General features: G+C 40.6%; 1 protein-coding gene across 4 annotated transcripts in view; it reads left to right on the forward strand.

The window, feature by feature from the left end:
- The first annotated feature begins 4106 nt into the window (after nucleotides 1-4106).
- LOC309691630 (FERM and PDZ domain-containing protein 4-like) overlaps nucleotides 4107-23262 on the forward strand; it is a 33682-nt gene continuing 14526 nt past the window's right edge. Inside the window, exons 1-2 of one of the 4 annotated variants that reach the window (XM_082509452.1) lie at nucleotides 4107-4419; nucleotides 19812-19928. In XM_082509452.1, the coding sequence (XP_082365578.1) occupies nucleotides 4376-4419; nucleotides 19812-19928 (161 nt within the window). In that variant the 5' untranslated portion in view covers nucleotides 4107-4375. Of the gene's footprint in view, nucleotides 4420-12484; nucleotides 12952-19811; nucleotides 19929-19961; nucleotides 20363-23262 lie in introns of those variants that run through there. The other 3 variants (XM_082509455.1, XM_082509453.1, XM_082509454.1) reach the window with 3 other exon arrangements.

Below are 23262 nucleotides of genomic sequence, written 5' to 3' on the forward strand. Positions count from 1 at the left end.
TAAACTCTGCACATTTGTATCTAAGAACCATACAAAAACATAAACATTGCATAATAAGTCTAATTCAGCTTACTGCAGTAACTCCTTTCTGTCACTTGTCTGTGCTGGTGGACTGTGAAGCACATGTTTAATTCAAGCACCCAATGGCATCACTGTGTTATGAACCTTTATTAATCCACATTAAAGTGACAGCCTGTCCAAAAGGGACAAACCAAAAATAGAGTGACACCTTTTGAAATGGTGCGTTTGCTCTTTCTGTTTATGGTAACTATTGTTTAGCTGTCAGTGAGCATAAACGGGGAGACAGCTTTCTAATAGTGTCGAGGATTTTTCTTTTTTTTTAAGCCTGTGATGCAGAGGGGAGAAACTATGTGATTATGTTACAGTTGTGCAGATCCAGTTTCCTTTGTTTAAGGTTAAAACACAAAAATGGAGGTTTCACTTTAAAGCTGCAGCATGCAAGAGTTTCATCCAGTCATCGTGGACGCCCCAACATTTTTGAGCTGTGCTCTTCAAGATTCAAACGTGTACATGGCACATGGGTAGGCAGCCCCAGTGTTGACGCCTTTGGCACAGAAGTGAAGCAAAATTCGTTTGTCTTCTGAAACGCGAGAAGGGAAGACAAAACCCTGTTTTTAATCTCTTTAGAATAGTGCATCTATATCAGATTGGAGGCTTTTATTATTTCTCAGATTACCATCTCTTACATTTAATAGCGCATCTTCTCTACAGCGAAGGGAGAAAATGGGCGTAATGGTGAGAGGAAAATGCAATCGAGATGTCAGACAAGCACCCGATTAACCACTTACAGAAGCAGTCTCTGCATTACAGCTACACCATGCCATCTCACTTTTCCACTCGGCCTGATCCTTCAAACATTACTGGCCACAAGGTATTGATTTTCCATTCTTCTCAATATCGTGTTGCTGTTAATAGAATTTACGCCAGACTATCAATGTTTCAAGGAGGCCTGCCCCTCCCTCCTCTTAGCGTACTGTCAGGATCTTGTCACCCACAGACAGGGCACACTCACACTGTTCCAGTTGGGAGTTCATACCTGAGAGAGAAAACATGGAAATTGGCAAAACAGGCAGACATGAAATTTGTTTTGGTGGCAGTTTGGATAGATACCGGCAGCAGAAGAGGTGAGTCAAAAGCTGTTGCACTTTTTTTGTGATTAACAAAAGATACATGAGTTTATGTGCAAATTATTTGGGGTTGAAATATGTCACCTACTTGACTGTGGTATACGTTTCTTACAGAAAATTGTGTGTCAAATCAAATCAAACCACTCTGCTATAGACAGTAAATCTTGTCAGGTGTAACTTTGCCTGCAGTAATGTGTAACTTCTTTTGGACTGAGGCATGAAAACTAAACTAATAATTCTCTAATATGCATAGCATTCAAAGTACAATGCATATTGTTTATTTGGAACAGTGGTGACAAAATTGAAAAAGTTGCGTAGGGAGTTATATTTCAAACTAGTAACTAATGGCTGAATTTCTTTTTATTTTTTTTGATAAATTTCTATTCAGCCATGATCACATGCAAAAACCAATTATGCTGCATATTGTCGGGCTAATAATACCCTAATCCATGGCATTAGAAATGATGCGTGCGCTCACAAATTCTGGCCAAGAGGCTTGGAGCCCAGCCTGCAGCAACACTGAGCTCCTGATTCAAGTGACAGCGTCGGCTTGGTGACCTTAGCAGCTTTCCATGGGCACATTGATTTTTCTCCCACATTACAGATAATTGCTGGATGCTGTGAATCCTATCCTCCCCGGGCAGCAGGGAGGAGCTTCTGTAGTGTGTTGACACAAGAGTGGCTATCTGATTTGAGGAACGTGATATCCTGGGATCTTATTGAGTGCGATTGACTTCTGTGTACTTCCTGTCTATGGCATGAGTATATTTAACAACTTGTTTTTAGCTGCTGGTGTTGTAAATGCTCTGTATTACTGACAAGGCACATTGGTTAAATTGTGTAATTAAAATAAATAAATAAATACAAGACTGTCTTTTAGACTTAATGAGAACAAGGGCTCTGTCCAACTGCCTTTAATACCATTTCAATTTGTTTAATTAATTATGATGAATTACCTGTGGCAAGGCAATATGGCAATGTAGATAATTATAACGAATAAGATTTGCAGGCAAATAGTGTAAATCACATTATCGCGAAAAAATGAGCTTGACAGCTTTTTCAAATAGATTTGCAACATAAAGGTTGAGCCAAGCAGTTGCTTTTATTATATCAATATGATTTTTGTTCTGCATGGAACCACTCTCATCATTTTATGCAAATGAATGCATCTACTGTTTGTTCTGCTCCACAAAGTAATGAAAAAGTCACTTTTATTGTTATTATGTGAGGCAAAATCTGCTTTGATGGACTGGAAACCAACTTGTGCCACTTTCGGGTCTTTTGCTTGTAGATGTAACGGCACCTTTTGCTTAGTTTGAATTTTATTATTTGACTTTTTGTTTCTTACCTATTTTAGAGCATTGCACTTAAGTCTGTTGGACTAAATAACTAGAAGGACACTAGCAGAGCAAATCTCCTGCCAAGGCCAATGTCAATGCAAAGATGCATTAGGCTTTTTTTTTGCCCGTTAAAAACTAAATGTTGCAGTCATATAAGATGCCAGTGCAATTTGCAAAGGAGCATGGCATTTTACATTGTTCTAAGAAATCAGATTGGCTAGCCACCCACACTCAGTGAACAGCACAATAAATCAAATGAGTACAGAAAGCACACTGCCTATCATCAACATCTTAAATCATCCCTGTTATAACCCCAAGACAACATGCTAAATGTGATTCTTAGTCATGTACACTGTGCAGGGTCATTGCACTTTGCACATCCCCTGTCCCCACTCTAAGTGCTGCGGCCTGTTTGTCATGGAAAAACAGGCCACTGATGCATGGCGCTGTGGCCCAAGGGCGAGCAGTCGGCCACATGATTGGATGGATTCATGTGTGGTATTTATCTCACAGAAAGGTCTGCTTTTGTCTGCTTTAACTAGACACAGCACTCCTTCCTGGCCATATGGCCGTGCCTAGATCCTTGATATACATAAACAAAAACTGTCCTCAGTTGGCAATGTGCACACATAACTACAGCAATAATCTGGTGCAATATATATATATATATATATATATATATATATATATATATATATATATATATATATATATATGTGTGTGTATATAAAGAAATATTTTTTATGAAAAACAGGCCCAGACTTTCTGTTGCACTTTCTTGTTGTTATTTAGGAAGCTGAACTTTCACTTGTAGTAGACCACTGTGTGTACTTGCCATGGGATGTGTTATGCAAGCAGCTCCATTTGCTTGCAGAGGCAAAGACACGTGCCTCGGTTCATAACTAATGGAAGACTGTGTATGCCATTCATGCATGAGAGAATCAACATGGTATAATCCCGCGTGAACTATCATGACAGCACAATGCAGCGGTTTTGTGAGAAAATGCCATAAAAGCCTAAAATGTTAACAAAAACACCACGCATACACAGTTTAACAGGCTACATTATTGTACTTTTTTAAGGAAAGACTAGTATGAATAATGAAATAATGGATATATTAGATAAAAATAATACTGTATTGTGCTACTGTATAATATTGAGGTTAAGATCTAATTCATTGGTTTATATAGGATTTAGGTTAGGCTCTGTTAGGGGTGACAGTTGGCAGGCAGCTAGTGATAGAGTTTGGATTATGCTTGAAGCTTAATTTTTAAGCTCTCATGGATGATAAAACACATGCCATTTCCAAATGCCTCAAACAGGGATAAGATAAATATTTCAGATAATGTAATTTCGTAGTAAGCTGAGACTATAGTGCAAGCAGTGATGTTTATAGCAGTCTGAACGGGAAAAACTGGAAAATCTTAACTTGGCATGACGAGTCAAGTAAGGATGAAATATGAAAACACCACAGGTGTGATCACCCAAACGAAATATGTTTTTCATGAGAGCCTTGCTCATCGAGGCAGCTTTAACCAGCACAGCACCCCATTGGAGCCCAGCTGTTCAGCATTGATCTCTCTGTGTTTTCTGGTGCACCGGACCGGAATGTGATGTTATTTCATTACTGAGGCAGAAGCGACAAGCTCGGTCTCCGCCTCCAGGGCACTGGCCACTCACTTGGACAGGGGCACTGTATGTAATAATAACTGAATGGCTTAGTCAGGCGGAGTGCAGTTGACTATTAAAAATCCAAATCAAGCAGCGAGAAACTCTGGAGTCAGGAGGAAGGACGGGAGCACGCATCAGTGAAGAAGGCTTAAAAGGCCTGGACAGGAAAAACAGAAACAAGCACTGCTTTAAATTTGATTAGACTTGTCACCAGCAATGGACCCAGATGACAATGAACTCGGCATCTTCACTGTTATTCAGTGAGTACAGTGCTGTGGATTGGTGTGTTTTTTTTAGTATTTCATATGTCAGTGAGAACTAGTTGGTGTAATCATAAAGATAAACATATTTGTATGTTCTAGAGGGCATTTCATTACCTTTTAGCTTTTTCCTTGACTTAAGAATTGATTGTGGTTGTTGCTGTGTATTGATTTAAGGTCATGGGTTGGCCAACTTACTTTTTACCAATACATTGCAATCATATTTCTGTGGGTGTGAAAGACAAATAGTGTTTACAACTTATATAAAAACGTTTTATTTTACATCTTTGCATTTTGTAGTAGAATGGTGACAGTAGGTGGTTGAGGTTATCCACTCAAATGCCAGTGTATAACAGGTGCTACACAAAGTTATGTAACTGCAGTTTCCTCATAGATTAAGATAAGATAAGATAAGATAACCTTTATTAGTCCCACACGTGGGAAATTTGTTTTGTCACAGCAGGAAGTGGACAGTGCAAAAGTTATGAGGCAAAAATTAGAATACAATAAGAATAAATACAGTACACAACTGTACAGAATAGAATAAAATACTATATACAGTAGAATAAAATAAAATAAATATACAATAAGATAAAAAATAGAATACAAATACAAATACTATATACAACTGAGTAAAAATACAACGATGACAGAAAGGATTATTGCACTTAGTATTATTGCATATGTATGGATGTGTGTGCTTGATCAGTTAAAGTCTTTATTATGGAGTCTGACAGCAGTGGGGAGGAAAGACCTGCGAAATCTCTCCGTCCCACACCGTGGGTGCCGCAGTCTCCCACTGAAGGAGCTGCTCAGTGCTGTCACAGTCTGCTGCATGGGGTGGGAGATGTTGTCCAACAGGGATGACAGCTTAGCCGCCGTTCTCCTGTCACTCACCACCTCCACTGGGTCCAGAGGGCATCCTAGAACAGAGCTGGCCCTTCGGATCACCCTGTTCAGTCTCTTCCTGTCCCCAGCAGAGATGCTGCCGCCCCAGCAGACCACGCCATAAAAGATAGCAGAAGCCACAACAGAGTCATAGAAGGTCTTCAGGAGTGGGCCCTCCACTCCAAACGACCTGAGTCTCCGCAGCAGGTACAGCCTGCTCTGCCCTTTCCTGTAGAGGGCGTCTGAGTTATGAGTCCAGTCCAGTCTATTGTTCAGATGAACACCAAGGTACCTGTAGCTGTCCACAGCCTCAATGTCCATACCTTGGATGTTCAGTGGTTGCAGTGGAGAATGCTTGTGCCTGCGGAAGTCTACCACCAGTTCCTTGGTTTTACTGGCGTTGATCTGGAGGTAGTTCAGCTGGCACCAGTCCACAAAGTCTTGGGTCAGACCTCTGTACTCCTTGTCGTCCCCATCAGTGATGAGGCCGACTATTGCAGAGTCATCAGAGAACTTCTGCAGGAAGCACTGGGTGGAATTGTGGGAGAAGTCTGCAGTGTAGATGGTGAAGAGGAACGGAGCCAGAACCGTTCCCTGTGGGGCCCCCGTACTGCAGACGACCCTGTCCGACACACAGCCCTGAGTCCTCACATACTGTGGTCGGTCGGTGAGGTAGTCCAGGATCCAGGTAGTGAGGTGATGGTCCACTCCAGAGTTCACCAGCTTGTCCTTTAGAACCGAGGGAAGAATGGTGTTGAAGGCACTGGAGAAATCAAAGAACATAATTCTCACAGTGCTTCCAGCGGTCTCCAGGTGAGCGAGGGAACGATGTAGGAGGTGAATGACGGCATCATCCGCTCCAATGCCAGGCTGGTAGGCAAACTGAAGTGGGTCCAGTGATGAGCTTATTAGGCGCCGAAGCTGAGCCAGGACCAACCGCTCCAGGGTCTTCATCAGGTGGGATGTCAGAGCCACCGGCCTGTAGCTGTTGAGGTCCTTGGGGCATGAAGTCTTTGGCACTGGTACAACACAGGAGGTTTTCCAGAGCTGTGGGACTCTTCCCAACCTCAGGCTCAGGTTGAAGAGGTGCTCCATCACCCCACACAGTTGGTCCGCGCAGGACCTGACGACCCTCGAGCTGATGCCATCTGGACCCGCTGCCTTAATAGGGCTTCTTTACAGCCAAACTTTAGTATGTTTGATGAATTCAGTCCACACAGCTGAGAGGTCATGTTATTATGGAAGCTTACTCACTGGCTTTGTTTACTGAAAAATTTAAACCTGCAATTAGACATTTTTTGGTTACTTGAGGGTAGTCATTGAAAGCAAGCCATGAACGCAGTATCGGAATATCGTGACTTTGGCTAAAATAGCAATTAATAACTAACATCATCCAGCACTTACAGAGCAACATTACCATTTTTTAAAGATAAATTTGAAGCCTAAAAGTCCAAATAATGAGCTTAAACTTACTGCAAAGCTCCATGAAGTTGCAGAAGGTTTAGGTGAGGATGTTCTGTAAGTTCAGTGTCATGAATTCCAGACACGTTCACATTATTCTAGTAAAAGTAAAAATGATGATATTAGAGCCATAGTGGCTGAAAGCAGCCTTGTCATTGGTATCCGGACCCTATGAACTACTAAGTGATACTGCAAATAAGAGATATTTAGACATAATGAGTCTACAGACAAGTGTTCAGTGTAAGAATTTTCAATAAGGTGTGATGCGTGCTTTTCTCCTGCTGTTTTTTTGTTTTTGTTTTTTGGTATTTAGTCACACGTCTTATCCTATGACAGAACCTTGTGCCTGTGAATTATTGCCTGGGACTTCAGTTGTTTCTGAAAGTGCTCCAGTGATAAATACAGTGGGGCAAAAAAGTATTTAGTCAGCCACCGATTGTGCAAGTTCCCCCACCTAAAATGATGACAGAGGTCAGTAATTTGCACCAGAGGTACACTTCAACTGTGAGAGACAGAATGTGAAAAAAAAAATCCATGAATCCACATGGTAGGATTTGTAAAGAATTTATTCGTAAATCAGGGTGGAAAATAAGTATTTGGTCAATAACAAAAATACAACTCAATACTTTGTAACATAACCTTTGTTGGCAATAACAGAGGTCAAACGTTTACTATAGGTCTTTACCAGGTTTGCACACACAGTAGCTGGTATTTTGGCCCATTCCTCCATGCAGATCTTCTCGAGAGCAGTGATGTTTTGGGGCTGTCGCCGAGCAACACGGACTTTCAACTCCCACCACAGATTTTCTATGGGGTTGAGGTCTGGAGACTGGCTAGGCCACTCCAGGACTTTCAAATGCTTCTTGCGGAGCCACTCCTTTGTTGCCCGGGCGATGTGTTTTGGATCATTGTCATGTTGGAAGACCCAGCCTCGTTTCATCTTCAAAGTTCTCACTGATGGAAGGAGGTTTTGGCTCAAAATCTCACGATACATGGCCCCATTCATTCTGTCCTTAACACGGATCAGTCGTCCTGTCCCCTTGGCAGAAAAACAGCCCCATAGCATGATGTTTCCACCCCCATGCGTCACAGTAGGTATGGTGTTCTTGGGATGCAACTCAGTATTCTTCTTCCTCCAAACACGACGAGTTGAGTTTATACCAAAAAGTTCTACTTTGGTTTCATCTGACCACATGACATTCTCCCAATCCTCTGCTGTATCATCCATGTGCTCTCTGGCAAACTTCAGACGGGCCTGGACATGCACTGGCTTCAGCAGCGGAACACGTCTGGCACTGCGGGATTTGATTCCCTGCCGTTGTAGTGTGTTACTGATGGTGACCTTTGTTACTTTGGTCCCAGCTCTCTGCAGGTCATTCACCAGGTCCCCCCGTGTGGTTCTGGGATCTTTGCTCACCGTTCTCATGATCATTTTGACCCCACGGGATGAGATCTTGCGTGGAGCCCCAGATCGAGGGAGATTATCAGTGGTCTTGTATGTCTTCCATTTTCTGATGATTGCTCCCACAGTTGATTTTTTCACACCAAGCTGCTTGCCTATTGTAGATTCACTCTTCCCAGTCTGGTGCAGGTCTACAATACTTTTCCTGGTGTCCTTCGAAAGCTCTTTGGTCTTGGCCATGGCGGAGTTTGGAGTCTGACTGTTTGAGGCTGTGGACAGGTGTCTTTTATACAGATGATGAGTTCAAACAGGTGCCATTCATACAGGTAACGAGTGGGGGACAGAAAAGCTTCTTACAGAAGATGTTACAGGTCTGTGAGAGCCAGAGATCTTCCTTGTTTGAGGTGACCAAATACTTATTTTCCACCCTGATTTACGAATAAATTCTTTACAAATCCTACCATGTGGATTCATGGATTTTTTTTTCACATTCTGTCTCTCACAGTTGAAGTGTACCTCTGGTGCAAATTACTGACCTCTGTCATCATTTTAAGTGGGGGAACTTGCACAATCGGTGGCTGACTAAATACTTTTTTGCCCCACTGTATCTTGCTGTATTATCCTCATTGAGCTGAAGTAAGCTCTGATTATTGCTGAAAAAAACCCCCATCTGAATGGAATCCGTATAGTGTCATGAGAAACAGCAATGTAGAGTTGGGAATCATCGTCATAAATCTAAAACTATTGGCATGTCTTTTGATGACAACACCAGAAAACAAGCATGAAAAACAAGCGTGAAAATAAAATGTCCCAGGATCGAGCCTCGTGTCACTATGGAAGTTTGTTTCGAACACTGAAAAAAAGAAAGAAATTGCAGGCTAAGTCATCTAAATAAAGGTGGTATGGTATGGTATATCAAAAAAGTGTCTCGAAATGTAGACTTACTTTTGTAGAACTCTGACAGACAAAAAAACGAAAGAAAAAACAACAGTGGTGGAACAATCTTCTATATGTCAGTTGATGGGTTTATTTTTTTGAGGCATATGTATTTTTGGGGCACAATGAAAATGCTATCTAGCTGTGAATTAGGACCTGTTGTCTGTGGGCCGTCTATGACAATACAGTCAACTGTGACCTGCACTGGGGTCAGGTAGAACAAGGACAGGGATTTTTATTTATTTATTTATTTATTGGTCTATTCAAGTCGATACCAACACCATTTACAATCTCTATCCCTACTAAAGCCATTTCTGTGCTCTGATGGGCCCAAAGGCCTGATTGGAAGTTTTCCAAAATATAGTATGAGTAAAGAAAATAATTTAGCTGCTCAAAAACCTCTGAGCCTAAACGTTTAAGGGGACCGTTGAATTAAGCTTGTTTTTCTTTAGCTGTTTTACCATAGTGGCCTCATATGCAGTTGTTTTTAGGCTAATATAACATATCACTTCTCGTGTTAGTGATAGCAGGCCTGGAGGTGGCTATCTAGTCCCTGAAGTCTGCTGCAAACATTTCTAACCTGGTTCTTAATAAATGGATGCACCAAAACATGACCTACCCTTGACCCACAAAAACATGTTTTAATAACCTGCAGGTTAACCACTCACACAGATAACTATGGTGATGAGCTTACTGGCAGTATCCCCATTATGCAGCTTTATTCACTCCACACAAAATAGGCGACAGCCTCCAAGTATTACTTTGAACTTTATCAGCAGGTGTAGTGAAACTGGCAAACCAAATCCGTAATCTTTTTAAAGCGTAGCACAACTCAGCCAGGTAACACTTCACTTCTTATCCCAATTAGTCACACCACTGAATATTCATAGCAAAACGGCGTTCAGATCTTTAAACTCTCCCCTAAAAGCTGTTTAATTCACTGAATAAATCATCCGCAGCCAAGGCGTAATTAGTGTCGCACTAAGGGACTGCGAAAGTTGAGGTTCTGAGGTGGCTCACAGGCAAACACTCACAAACAAACCAAACTCTGCAGATGAGGGCGTTGTCTAAGGGCAGTTTGCTGTAGTGGCTCCTCAAACACATGTTGTGATCCAGAGGGCACTAATGCGAAGTTCAGAGGGTAGCGGAGGCTACACAGTCACATCACTGCACTGTACAAAATGAGAAAACATGAAAACATGATGTCACAGCAGGCGTTACCTTGTATCCAGAAAAAAATGTATTCTGAATGTTTTTTTTTTAAAGAAATCCTGTGTTATCTAGAATCATTTGCAACATTTAGTGGTTTTACTTTTATTATTTTTTAAGGCAGTCGTCCACAGGCAGTACTTACAAAATTAAAGCAGTGAAGGTTTTAAATGGCCAAGTGTGCCAGAAAGGCTGAAATCAGCTGTTTTAAAAGGGACTCAGCGAGGGGGAGAGCAAGGGATCAGTAGGGCAGCGGGGCTTTATCGGTCAAAGCTTCAGCCATAGTCGCCTTATATCACGCTTCTGTCTGACCCTAATATTCTCTGCCACTCGTGTTGGCCTCTGGGCCACAAACCCAAATGGACAAACATAACTGTCTAAAATATGCTGAGTCTCTCAATCTTTGTGCCACAGGACACTGCAGTTGAATTTGAAGCAAATTGTCAGACACGCTCTCTGTTCTGCTCTTCAGTGCATCTTTACCATCTCATCCAAAAAAAAAAGGACTGGCTGTATTTTTTCAGACATGTATCATCAGCCAAATGTTGTTCGGATTGCTCAAGATGCTTCAGTCCAACAATTTAGAATCAGATTGTAACAGTAACATTTTCGAAATGATAGCTAGATAGATCAAAAAATCATAGGCAAAGCACTTTTTTGGGGTTTTCATTCTTCTTTTCTTTGTTTTCTTTTAGTTGGATGGTTTATGACAAAGTAGCACAAAAATGCCAAAGGAAAAAAAACAGCTATATGGATGTTCAAATCTAAAACTCTTAAGTAGATATTCAGATCAACAGCAGTTCACCTGGGCTCACGCTCACTCACCGGGAGGCTCACCCATTTTTACCCATTAAGTTGTATCTTTTCTGTGGCAGCAAACATGCCTAAGCCTGACCCTGAGTGGAAGTGACAACATACTTTATTTTATGTATCACTCTCAGCAAAGGCACACTGACTCACTCTGAAGAGCCTTATAAGTTGTGGCATTTTAATATAGGATCCTTGGTACTTGATTGTGGAAACACAAGTTGTAGCTTGAATGAATTTTCTCAACTAGAATCAAACACTATTTGTATTCTGTGTATGCATTTATTTATCCTTTGCTACCTGCCATTCTTATTACCTGTTTTTTATTCTCCGATTCTCTTGTTCATGTTCCGAGCAGTGAACTAGATAAAAGACTCTCCTTTTAACTCTTGGATCATTTTGCCTATACTGTGATTAAAATGGAAAATCTGAGAATTGGGCAGTTTTTAGTTTATTTACTTTTGTCGAGCTTTTATTCTTTTTAATGCCAGCAGGTGTTTATATAATATATTTGATGTTGGTCTTGTCTAACATCAAAAATGCATGTTTTACTGATCTCGATAACAGCAAATTGTGCTATTTTCTTTTATCCAAACTTTCAGATCCACATGAATAAGTGTGAGGCCTCCCTGGATCAGAGAGAAAGCTAATTGGCTCTTGGTGGTTTTCAGTAGAGGTGTTTGAACTGAGGTATTTCATTTATGAAGAGTAGTTCTTCCTCCTTGGGTTACTAGACCTTGTGGTGATCTGCGAATGCAATGGATATGTGGCATTGAGGCATTTTTTAAACATCTGAACCATTTGAAATTCCAACAGCCTCCTGCTTCGGCACTCTGGGCATTACTAACAACATAAGACAGATCCTGTTATCATGACATGTTAAAGTCATGCTTTTCTTTTAAGATAAGTGCATTAACTCTTTATTTATTTGAATTGGACGATACTATTAAAATGTTTGACCTCACATGAATTGCATCAATTAGAGTGAGCATTTAGCTGCCGAACTGGTTTGAAAGGTCAAAACAAATGCACTGTACAGTATAGGAATTATAATGTGCAGCTGTGATGCAGAGACCTCATCTGGGGAGGGGACACATAAGGTCCTCACAACTCTTCAGCTGCTCTTGCTACTCCTCTGTTGCATATAATGTGCACATGATGCGTTGCCAGCTTTTATTTAATCCTTCCTGCTCTTTTCAACCTTTTCTCGCTTTATGGAAAGACCCACATGTAGCTTGATCAGACTGTTTTTCAAGCAATTCTTAGAATCCAGATCCATCCTTAACTAGAAATTCTTGTGCCTTTGCTACTAAGCACACACACAAACATCACAAATCCTCTCACATTCCTCTTTCCACTCTCATCACCCACAACCACCGCCATACATGTCCCTCCCTCCCTCTGCCCCTCGCTCTGGCTCTCTCTGCCTCTCTCCAAAGCTGTTGTTACTGTGCGGCTCCTGCACATCATTCCAGCGCGATGGAAATTAAATGAAGGTGGCTTAACGCAGCTAACAGAGGCATGCTTTGAAGGATGTAACCAGGGGAAGCTGCACTGCCAGATCCTTTTCCATGGGCTATGGATTTGTGTTGCTGAGGCGAGGACACGGGAATCACTCAGCCATGCAGAAGCACAGACAACAGGACTAATCTCTCCTCCTGACTTGTGGAAGCTCCACTTTTTCCCCCTTAAATTATTTATTCTCTATTGCCAAAGAGTGTGAGGGATAATGGGGCCGGAGTGAAGTAGATGGTGAATCTGTAGCCTTGACTGCAGTCTGCAGCACACATGGATGTGTTCAGCTTTGTGAAGATGCCAAAGCTGTCAGGGTGAGTCCAACGAATGCTGCTATGAATTTGCCAGTCTGTGGATTTGCCTGTTCGTTCTGTAGCAGCCGGCGTTTTGTATGTTCAAAGGCATGATTCAGATCACATGTTGAAAGTGTTATTAAAAATGCTGAGTTATTGATTTGTTCAAGAGAGCAAGTTGTGCAGTCACGTATGATGTGAAATGAATGAGCAAGTGAGAGAGATGGCAGTGGGGGTGGATGCAATTGGTGATGCGATTCATGTGTCTAAACTGTACGTATCTAAGTTCATAAATATTGCAGACAGTGGACACGGTTACTGCTCGAGTATTATGTAATATAAGGTAACCATAGATATTATGAAACATGAGAAGAAGCAGCAGAGGATGTTGCAAAATTTCAGATTATTCCAGGAAATTGAGTCATAGCAGTGATTGCTAGTTCTCAGCAGAGTTTTAAGTCATTTTCATTTTGAGTCAGTTTAGGGTACTGATCATAGCTTTCTCAAATGTTTTAATTCTGCCTAGAGTTATGACATATGAGTGGTTTTTTATCTTTAAAATCAAAATACCTGTGCCCTGAACAGGAAGAACATTTACAGTTGCTAAAGAGCCGTTTAAATCATGACACTTTGCAATTAAAATTAAAAGACAGCACATTTCGGTTTACACATTTACTTCCTTCATGTGGGTCATTTTCATTTGTGACAGATTCATAGTTTCATATTGGTTTTGTTTTAGAAGAAGTCATTAGAAGCAATGATAATGCAAAGCATAGATTAAAATAAGTCCTGAGGAATTCATTCGTCGACGGGGCTTACACCTCACCTTGCGCGCACATGGGTCTGCTAGATTGAGTTGATCTCCCCCAGTGGACATTAATCCTCCTAGGGGATTTGGCTCCATTAGAGGCACCACGGACCACTGATGAGAAGAACAGCTGATCACAAACAAGATACATTAAACAAGCTACTGTGTGTCACAGAAATGTATATTAGGAGCGTATCATTTCACTTATGAGTCATCACTGAACTGCACTGGCAATTTTTCATTAGTTCTTTGTTTATGGAAAAAGACATGCATCAAAAATACTAGCGTTGCACCTCAGTATTCGGTTTATTTACGAGGCCCTTTTTCATAACATTTCAGCTGGAAATCAAACAGGTAGCAGTGATTTTCCATCGTCGTACAGAAACACTGCTTTCTATTTAGTATCCCTCCATGGCAGCAATGATGCGGCTCCCAGTGGACCACCACCATCACTGCATCCTGTCACTGTTAATAATGCCACACAATGCTAACCCTGACTATGAGTTACCACTTCTACAGAAGCATTCCCCTCCCTTTGTTGTTGCTGATGTTTGTCTCCCTCTCATCTACCATTAGGAATTTAAGTCAGCACGAGTCTGTATTTCACAGCGAAACCCACTGTATTTATTCAGAGAGCTACAAGAAAGGCAAGAAAGGCTCCCCTCATTGTCTCTTCCTCCTGCCTTGCAACACCCCCAGATGTGTCTGCTATCAGAAACAAAGGGTTGATATAGCTTTCATTTTCTTCTTTCTCTGTTGTTTTAAAAATCAAGCTAGCATTTCCACTTGTTTAAGGTTTTGTAACAAGATACAAAGCAATGATGTCCTCTTTGAAGTTGCTGCTTTTCTTTAGCTTTTAAGAACTTATTTTCCTGGAAATTACAGTTACACTTTTGATTTTCTCTAAATATAAGCAGCAGCGATAGGCAGACAGGGCTTTCCTGAATCAACTGGGTTGCTAAAAGGTGTACAGCAATCTGTAGCTGTTTGCTGAGCATGCTCATATATGAAAAAAACAGCTAGAATATTGTTCACTGCATCTTGTTGGAGCTATATTTAGTCACTCTTATATAAATGATGGCTATGTTCATTAAATGTGCATGTTTTCCCGCAACCAAGTAATGCAGAACAACAGCTAAAGCTAATTTACTTGGACTGTGTGACTTCATGCTTGTGCTGCTCACTTGGATCATTTCTGGCTGTGTTTTCCCAAAAAAAATCTATAATGTGAGCCATTGTTCAACATGTTTTGACTGCAAACTTTATTCACAGGAAATCACTGGTCTGGACACAAATTGATTAGCCTAAATGTTCATCAGAGTACACACAGACCAAAAGATCTGTCATACTTAGCGTTCAAATCAGAAGCTCTCAGGGAAGAGTAGAGCAGAAAGGACTCTGGGTCAGAAATGGTAGCCAGCTGGCTGGTGGATGAGGTCTTAGGCAACTATTTATTATGTTGCGTGCTGTAGAGCTTTTAGCGTAAAAGCAGTGAGTAGCACAAAGAGGTGCAGGAGCATTCATGTCTAGTTCAGCACCCACAGGGTAAGTTCATCACTATATTTGGTTAATGCTTTCTATAGAGAGCTATAGCACAAAGGATGGCTGGGGGAAATGCAGTGTAATAACAAAAAACACAGATTTCTTTGTTTAGCTTTGAATATCTTTTACTGCTGGATTTATCATTTCAACCAATTCAATCAAATGTAGTAAGGTCTACTACTCGGCTGGGAAACGCATTGTGTGTATGCAATCATGCACATTAAGATTCTGATTAGATATTTAGTGATATGCTCTGTGTTTCCTACATTTTAAGTGCTACTGCAGACTATATCCAGCTTTCAAATAGTAGCTCTTTTGTAAGATAATGGTGTTTTGTCATTTAACAGGTAAACAGTGGGACATCGAGGTTCCTTTACTCACTGTAACATAGCAGGGGGATCACAGTGGGTGGGCTGTTTCCCAGATGCTTTTTTATACCCACCCAGAGGAGATTAACTAACCAAAAAACATTTCTATATAGAGGCACCAGAGAGCTGCTCAGGATAGTGCGGTTGCCCATGGCAACAATATCAGTGCTTACGAAGACAAACACAGAAATACAATATTCATTTAGAGTAATGGGGAAAACAGACACTCTTATTCTGGAGTGAGTGTTATTGTGCAGACAATTTCAATATTATTGTATAATGGCATTATATGGGACAGAGAAGAAATTTTAATCACCCAGGCAGTTTGATTTTTGGCTGCGTTAATGCGATGTGGTCATGGGAAAGTCATTTCTTGCAGAGTAGAAAAACAGTGATTTCTTCTGTGACGTCAAATAGATGCAATGTGGAGCAGCAAAGAAAGCATTTATGTACATAAAAGCGAGCAGTTTGTTCAAAGATTAGTAGTTCCGTAGCAATAGCCTTCATTTTAATTTTGGTGCGTATACAGCAGCACACAATATAAATCACAGGCTGGACCGTGCTCTTTTGTGCTTTCGTATCGATCAAAGAATTAGAGCCAAGGTGGTGGTTTGGCAAGTCGAGCAGAGGGCAGATGTTTACTGAAACAAGAGGCAGTCTCTAAAAGAGGAGCAAAGGAATAGGGCCTTTAATCAGAGTGGTTCCACTCTGTCTGAGCCACTCTGCTCTACTCCCTGGGCTCTCTCCCAGGAGATGGTCATCTCGTCTGCTGTCTCTCCACTGATTTCATATCCAAACAGAATCACATTAGTGGTCTATCTATGCATAACTGTCTGTTTAAATCAAGAGCACTGAGAAAGCAGAATCAGTGCCTCTTCACAGTGTGCCTCGAATCATATTTGTAACACTCCCCTTTTTGTCAAGCAGGTAGAGTTGAACAAAAAGACCCACTTATTGTTAGATTGACCCCACTGTTGACCTTAGAATAATAGCTATAAAATTGTTTTAATGCTGCTAGCAAGGTCATTTTGATCGTGGGAATATATGAAACTTGTGTCTTTAAGAGTCTTTGTCTGGCAGAAAATGCTGAACGGTGTGCTGAGAGAAAAATGCTTTTTTAATACAGTAAATGCTGTAAGACAGAATCCCTGTATCACACTAATCTGGCTGCTGAACAATGTGATGATTTATTCAAGATGGCATATGCAAAGGAAATTAGTATGGCTCTCTCAACCTGGGGATATTCGCTTTCTCTTGCCTGGTGCATGCTGGGAAATGTGTAGGAAACAAAAAGGAAATGCAATAGGTTCGGGCCCCCTGGGAAATGGCACATAAACATCAGTAAAATTTGGCTGCTGCTTCCAAACAGGAATCTTTGTTGCAAAATAGACTTGTGAGAGCAAAAACACATCTATATGTATATCTATATCTATATGTGTGTGTGTGTGTGTGTGTGTGTGTGTGTGTGTGTGTGTGCGTGCGTGTATCTTGAATACCACAAATACCTCATGAATAATTACTTTTCTTTTTTTCTCTGTATGCATAATGGCCCACGTGTGGCACCAGAACGTGGTTTCACATAGCCAACCCTCATCAAGATTGTCAAAGTAAATTATTTAAACTAACTGGAATGCCTGTGTTGGAATGCTCTTCTTAGTTGTTGCTTGTTTATAATGCATAGTTACTCCCTACATAAATAGGACTTCAGCATTCATATAACACTGGATTGCTTCTATGAAGTGAAAGTGAACTCCTGTGATTAAGCAAGGGTCACACTGTTCATGCTTTTTTTCTATGAGGCACTGAAAAGTGATCTTTTTGCCATCACCAGGACAGAACAATCCAACTGCTGACTGGAACATCTGCTCTTTTAATTTCTGAAAACAAGGCAAATTCACAATTGAGCAACATTCTGTTGCATTTATCTAGTTTAGATTATAAAACCCTGATGTTATTTTCTGTGTTAGCAAAGTTTTTCATGAGGAGAGCCTAATTTCCCTATTCCTTTTAAGTGTTCCTTTGGCGCTCTTTTAAAAAATGTTTTTGGCTGCTACATGAGCTCAATCTAATAACATGAGCTCAATCCAAAAGCATGCACAAAATACAAAAAAGGCCTCTGTGCATTTTGTGGTTTTAGTGTAATTTATGCTCTGAGAAAGCCTACATTTTGCCTCCCAAATTCTTGTTCTAATTGTCCTCACTCTGACTCTTGGGTAACCTGTTCATGAATTGTGCAGCATGGCTTGCCTACTTAGCGCTTGATTACTTAGTCCGATGTGACTGTGGAGGCATTATTTATTGATGCTCACTGAGGAAGATCGGTTTCACTGTCCACCAGTGGGTGAACCTTTTCAGACGCTTTGTTAAGCTGGAGCGCTGCGACGTAGTGGCATAATGGTCCTCCTGTCTGCAGACAAAAGAAATCAAAGATCACAGTATCTATCACTATGCTGCTGATACATTGTGGCATAGAGTTAGGAAATGGATTTTTTGGAGCAAATCATTACTTCAGTCATATATTTTGAAGGCACCGCATCTGGAACTGTAAGTAATACACTTAATTGTGGTGTAGACCTTTGGAAAAAATGTCAAGCAGATCACTGCTGACGATGTAGTGTTGGGAAAAAATATCATAATTTTACAATATTATGCACTTGTTGGATTTTTTGAACATCTCCTGAGAAAAATGTATAAATCTTCAACATCAGACAATGCCTGTGTTAAAATGGCTGCTAGTACAATGGTGGGTACAAAGAGGACTCGTCAATGAGGTGGCTCCAACAGCGTCAGACAGTATCTAGTTGTGTCCACACACATCATATGAGCTGCAGGAAATGTTCTAAATATACACCATCGAGGCCTGTTCCCAGCTAATGTACTGTAGGTCAAATAAATCCATATCTGTGTGGAAACACTAATAACGCCAAAACACACCACTGCATTGTTAAAGTAAATCACATTGCTTCACAAGCAGACGTAAAATGTGGTACCCAAAGGAAAAACACCATTTTCACTGCAGAATTCAATTTTTGAAATGAATTAAATATGACTTAATGCATCCAGCAGCACTCAGATGTGTGTTTTTATTAGGGTAGCTGACTTGAGAACTGTGCTCCAGCTTTTATTGCATTACTTTGTTGTGGACTACCTGTTTGCACCAACTAGCTTTGCAGTGTTTTGTGGCCTTTCTTTCAGCTTACACGTGTTGATGAAATGGTAATACTTTATCAAGATCTCATGAAATAGACATGTGCATACACACACACGCCCACTAGGACGCACTCTTTCATACAGACACAAGCACACCTCGCACGCATTTTATTATCATTGGTACAGTAACTGGGGAAACATTTAGAGAGAAAGAAAGAGGGGCTTTGAATAATGAATGCGAAGAGCCCTGTTACACGGCAGACAAGCCTTTGAAGTGACACAACTTACTGCCACTGCTTTCATACCATCACCAGTGTGCAGACACAAAGACAGAGATAGAGGGAACAAAAGAAATGGGATGCAGAGGAAAAGACAGATGGAAGCATTTTGACCAATTACGGTTCTCGTGAACACCTTCACTCTGCCAACTTCTAACTGTGCAGAACTTTGTTTTGCTGGTAAGAATCAGAAAATCAGCTGAAACCGAGATTTAGACTGCTGCTGTCTTCCAGATAATAGGCTAAAATGAACTGTTTTGAGGATGGCGGTTATGGCTGGTTATATTCTCCGATAAACTTTATCAAATCGTCTTGGCGTTGAGCAAATCAAATAAGTACTTCATGACAGAATTCCCCTGGGCTTCTTTTATAAAGAATGTACTGACATCTAGAAATAAAACCAATTTCATGCCTCTCAAAGCACAAGAGTGAGCCATGACAACTCCGCCTGTGTGTCGAGCTTACGTAATTAATTTGATTTGTATGCACTCAGTGAACAGTGACTATGGAACATTGTTTATCGCGCAGGAATCGGACAATCTCTTATCACTTGGGCTGAATCGCTTTTTATCTGTGCAATTTATTTATTCCATTAAGATTCAAAAATCTCTGTTTTTAGTTACTCTGCCGTTAGACTAGCCGATCTGACCATTTTTGCACAGGTTTTAATGAAACCACAAATGTTTACAAAAAGTGGAGCTAAGCTTGATTTGACTCCTCTTTCTGCCTCCGCAGCCACAGGACCAAATCCTCAGGCTGGCCGCCCCCTTCAGGGACCTGGAGTGCTTCACAGGGACCCCCAAATGGATGGGACATGGGCACCAACAGAGAGGGGCGTGACTGCTACATCAAGTAAGTGCCCTATGTTTAAAGAAAGTGAGGGGGAGCTCGCTCTGTTCCAGATGTTTCAGACGCTTTGCCAACCTGTGATTATTCCAGCCACGTCACTGCCTCCACACTGTCTCCATCTGTGCATTCAGAATACTGATTTTCTGCTCCCTCCGCTGCTGCGCACACTCTGCCCCTGCCTACTCTCACTCTCTCTCACGCTCTCACACACACCCACAATACTCCTCATGCAGTCTCCCAAATGCAGAAGAGGGCTTTTGAGAGCGCAAGTGTGTGCATGCTGCTGTTGTTGTTGATGATGACGATGAAGAAATTCACCTGTGCATGGGCTTGTTTTGATCTGAGAGTCTTCACATTCCTCAGAGGATGCAGGGTTATAGTGTTATCAGCGTAATTGATCCTTCTTAACTGGCACTTGTGGAAATCTGTACTGACAGGTAAAAAGAAACTCTTCACTGGCTCTTCGTGTGTTTGCGTGTGCAGTAGTGTAACAAGTGTTGCTGTTATGTTGATTTGGTCGGGATTTTTACTATTTCGTCAAAACACAAATTAGACATGCTTTTAACAACCTAATCGATACTAACCGTTTCTGGAAAAAAATTCTCTGCTTTCATTTGTTCATAGGAGTTTTAATTCTTCTTATTGAATATTATGGGATGTAACGAGTACATTATTAGCACAGCAGGTTTTGTAATACAGATACGTCTTCCAGTTGTGGTAAAAAAACAACAACAAATGTTTATTTAATATATGAATAGGAGGTATGCGCTTGTCACACACGGGTTATGGCATGAGAAGCGTGATGTCAGAGGAGTTATATAAGAAGTAAGGAGCAGTGAAAGTGCAGGATGCAGAGTGTGTCTGCAAGAGGCAGATCGTGGAGGCTGTTTTGGCTCCAGCCTTTCCTTTCTAAATTTAAGGAAGATTCATAAATAATCAAGTGGCTATCTTAGTTTGTCAAGCCTCTTAGCTGCCTATGCTAAACTGTTGTATTTCTCAGTGGAATACATGTCTAGTCTGTGTGGGATGAGCACATGAATAAAGCATTTACCAGACAATATGAACAGATTGACATACAATTATTAATGTCGTGTCATTTAAAGCAGCTACAACAATATAGAGATATGTTTTGACACAAGTGGAGAGTTAAATGAGTTACATTAACTCATTCATGTAACTGAACCTGAGATGGGAGGGTGTTATTGGGATTTTTGTTGATGACCTTTTAGGCCAAAATTAGACTGCAATAGTGAGAATCGGCCCAGCATTTCTTCCTGTCGCTTTTTGTTTAGCTCACAGTGCAGCTTGTGCACTATGCGGTAGAGCTACACTAGCAGCTAATGGGTATGATTACAGACCAGTGGATGCATGGCTGTCCGCACAATGGGACTCTAGCCATGTTTAGCAGGTGGCCATGGAGAGGAGGCGGCAGCATTCTTCCTGAATGCACAGGTCCATATGGTTTTGATTTGTGCACAATCTGCTGAGGTTGTCATTCCTGAGATAAAACTGACACATAAATTCAAACTAAATGTTCCTTTTTGCGATACAGTATGTAATAACTGTAGTTGTCATATGATGACAGACAAAATGTTTCAGTCAATGCTTTGGGGTATTAAAGGCAGGGACAAAATGCATGACTTTAAGAGGAAATTTCGAGGTTAAGAAGCTAAGGAGGCCAGCATACGGTTAATTCGTAAGTCTTGTAAATGCTGCAGTTTATAAAAAGCTTATTTGAATTTCTTTTAAATGCATCACTTAATAATTTATGGAATATTCTATACTCCTGAGTCGTGGGAGTACACTGGAGGTAGTATATTAATTTAAGATTATATGTTTGCAAACTGAAATAAAATGTATTAAACAATCTGTACAAAGAAATGTAATATCTCTGTTTAAAAAGACTACCTATCTAGGGAAGTAGATGTGACAGATACATTTTCCTAATTAGCTATAAAATAACCGAATACATTTTGCCCTTTTAATGATTTTAAGTAAACGTGGAATGATTGTGCAGAAGCAAATAGATTTTAGAAAAAAATGGCCAGGTGCACGATACAAGTAGTTGACATAATGGGACTCATTATTTTTAACTAAGCTTCGGTTTTCAGTCTTGTTACATCAGACTTTGCACATTCTGCCCACAGTCGTTCTGCCTGCCAATACTACTGTATCACACCACCAGGACAAGAGGTCCCTGTGTTTGTTTGGTCATTTAATCAATTATTTTTAAAATGTAGATGCAAAATGGTATTCAGTCTGTTGATTTTGTAGTGTAATATGGGATAACTGTATGTTGGTTGGCTTTGCAACTTTTAATTGCCAGTGGAAGACTTGAAGCTGTAATTTCTTTTTTTTTAAACAAACACGATAGTCTCCTAATTGCAAATACATGTATAATGGCCACAGCATAATATAGCACAGTCAATGTTAATTAGTATACAGTGCATACATACACAAATCATACAAAAATCTTGACCAACCGTGAATCAGTGTGCCATTGAGAATGATTTATAGAACCAGTTTATAGACTTTTATATTAGAATTACAACTTCATGTAGAAAAATATCCTCTATCTGAAATGTTGTGTAAAGGTACACGAAAGAATTCAATTCTAGTTTAGGACTAGGCTGCTACTACTAACAAACAAACAAAGAAAAACACAAAACCATTTTGGTTTTCTTTTGTTATCCGTTCAGCAGCTGAATTTCACCCTAATGGAACATCACATGTTAATTAGCCTGGGAAGAAGCGGCTGAATCCTCCACTTCCAAAATATCAGTTGACAGTCATTTAACATCTTTGAACTTGTCAGCAACTTGCTGTTGCTGCCTTTTCATTGCATTGGGAATGCAACTGACAGATCTCACTGTGTCTTTGTGCCGTGAAAGATTAATTGTTAGTATTTACTGGTGAACAGTACATGTGTCAAGAATAACTGTGAATTACACACTGTCTGCCCACAGCTTTAATTAACCAACATTGTTGGCACCATATGGAGTTGCTGCCGCTGCTGCTTTTGCAGCCAGGGAGAGCAGAGAAACACTAAAAAAAATAAAAAAAAATCTGATCACAGAATATGTGAAACGTACATGCTGGCTTTTCACATCTTTTGAGTTCAAAAAGCTAATATAACGATGATTCTCTTACAAAGATTGAGAAAATTCATTTTACCATGGTAACTGAAGCAAAACGTTTGATAAGGTTAGAGTCTTGATTCGCAGCCAGCTATCAATGGTAGCAATATGAGTAAATCTTAAAAATGAAACTGTTTTACTGTGCGCCTGTCATCTACAACAAAAGTTTATTGCTCTAAAATGGTAAGGTACTGCATCTA

This window comes from Aulonocara stuartgranti, assembly GCF_965226115.1.
Source record: "Aulonocara stuartgranti genome assembly, chromosome: 16".
In the NCBI taxonomy this organism is placed as follows: domain Eukaryota; kingdom Metazoa; phylum Chordata; class Actinopteri; order Cichliformes; family Cichlidae; genus Aulonocara; species Aulonocara stuartgranti.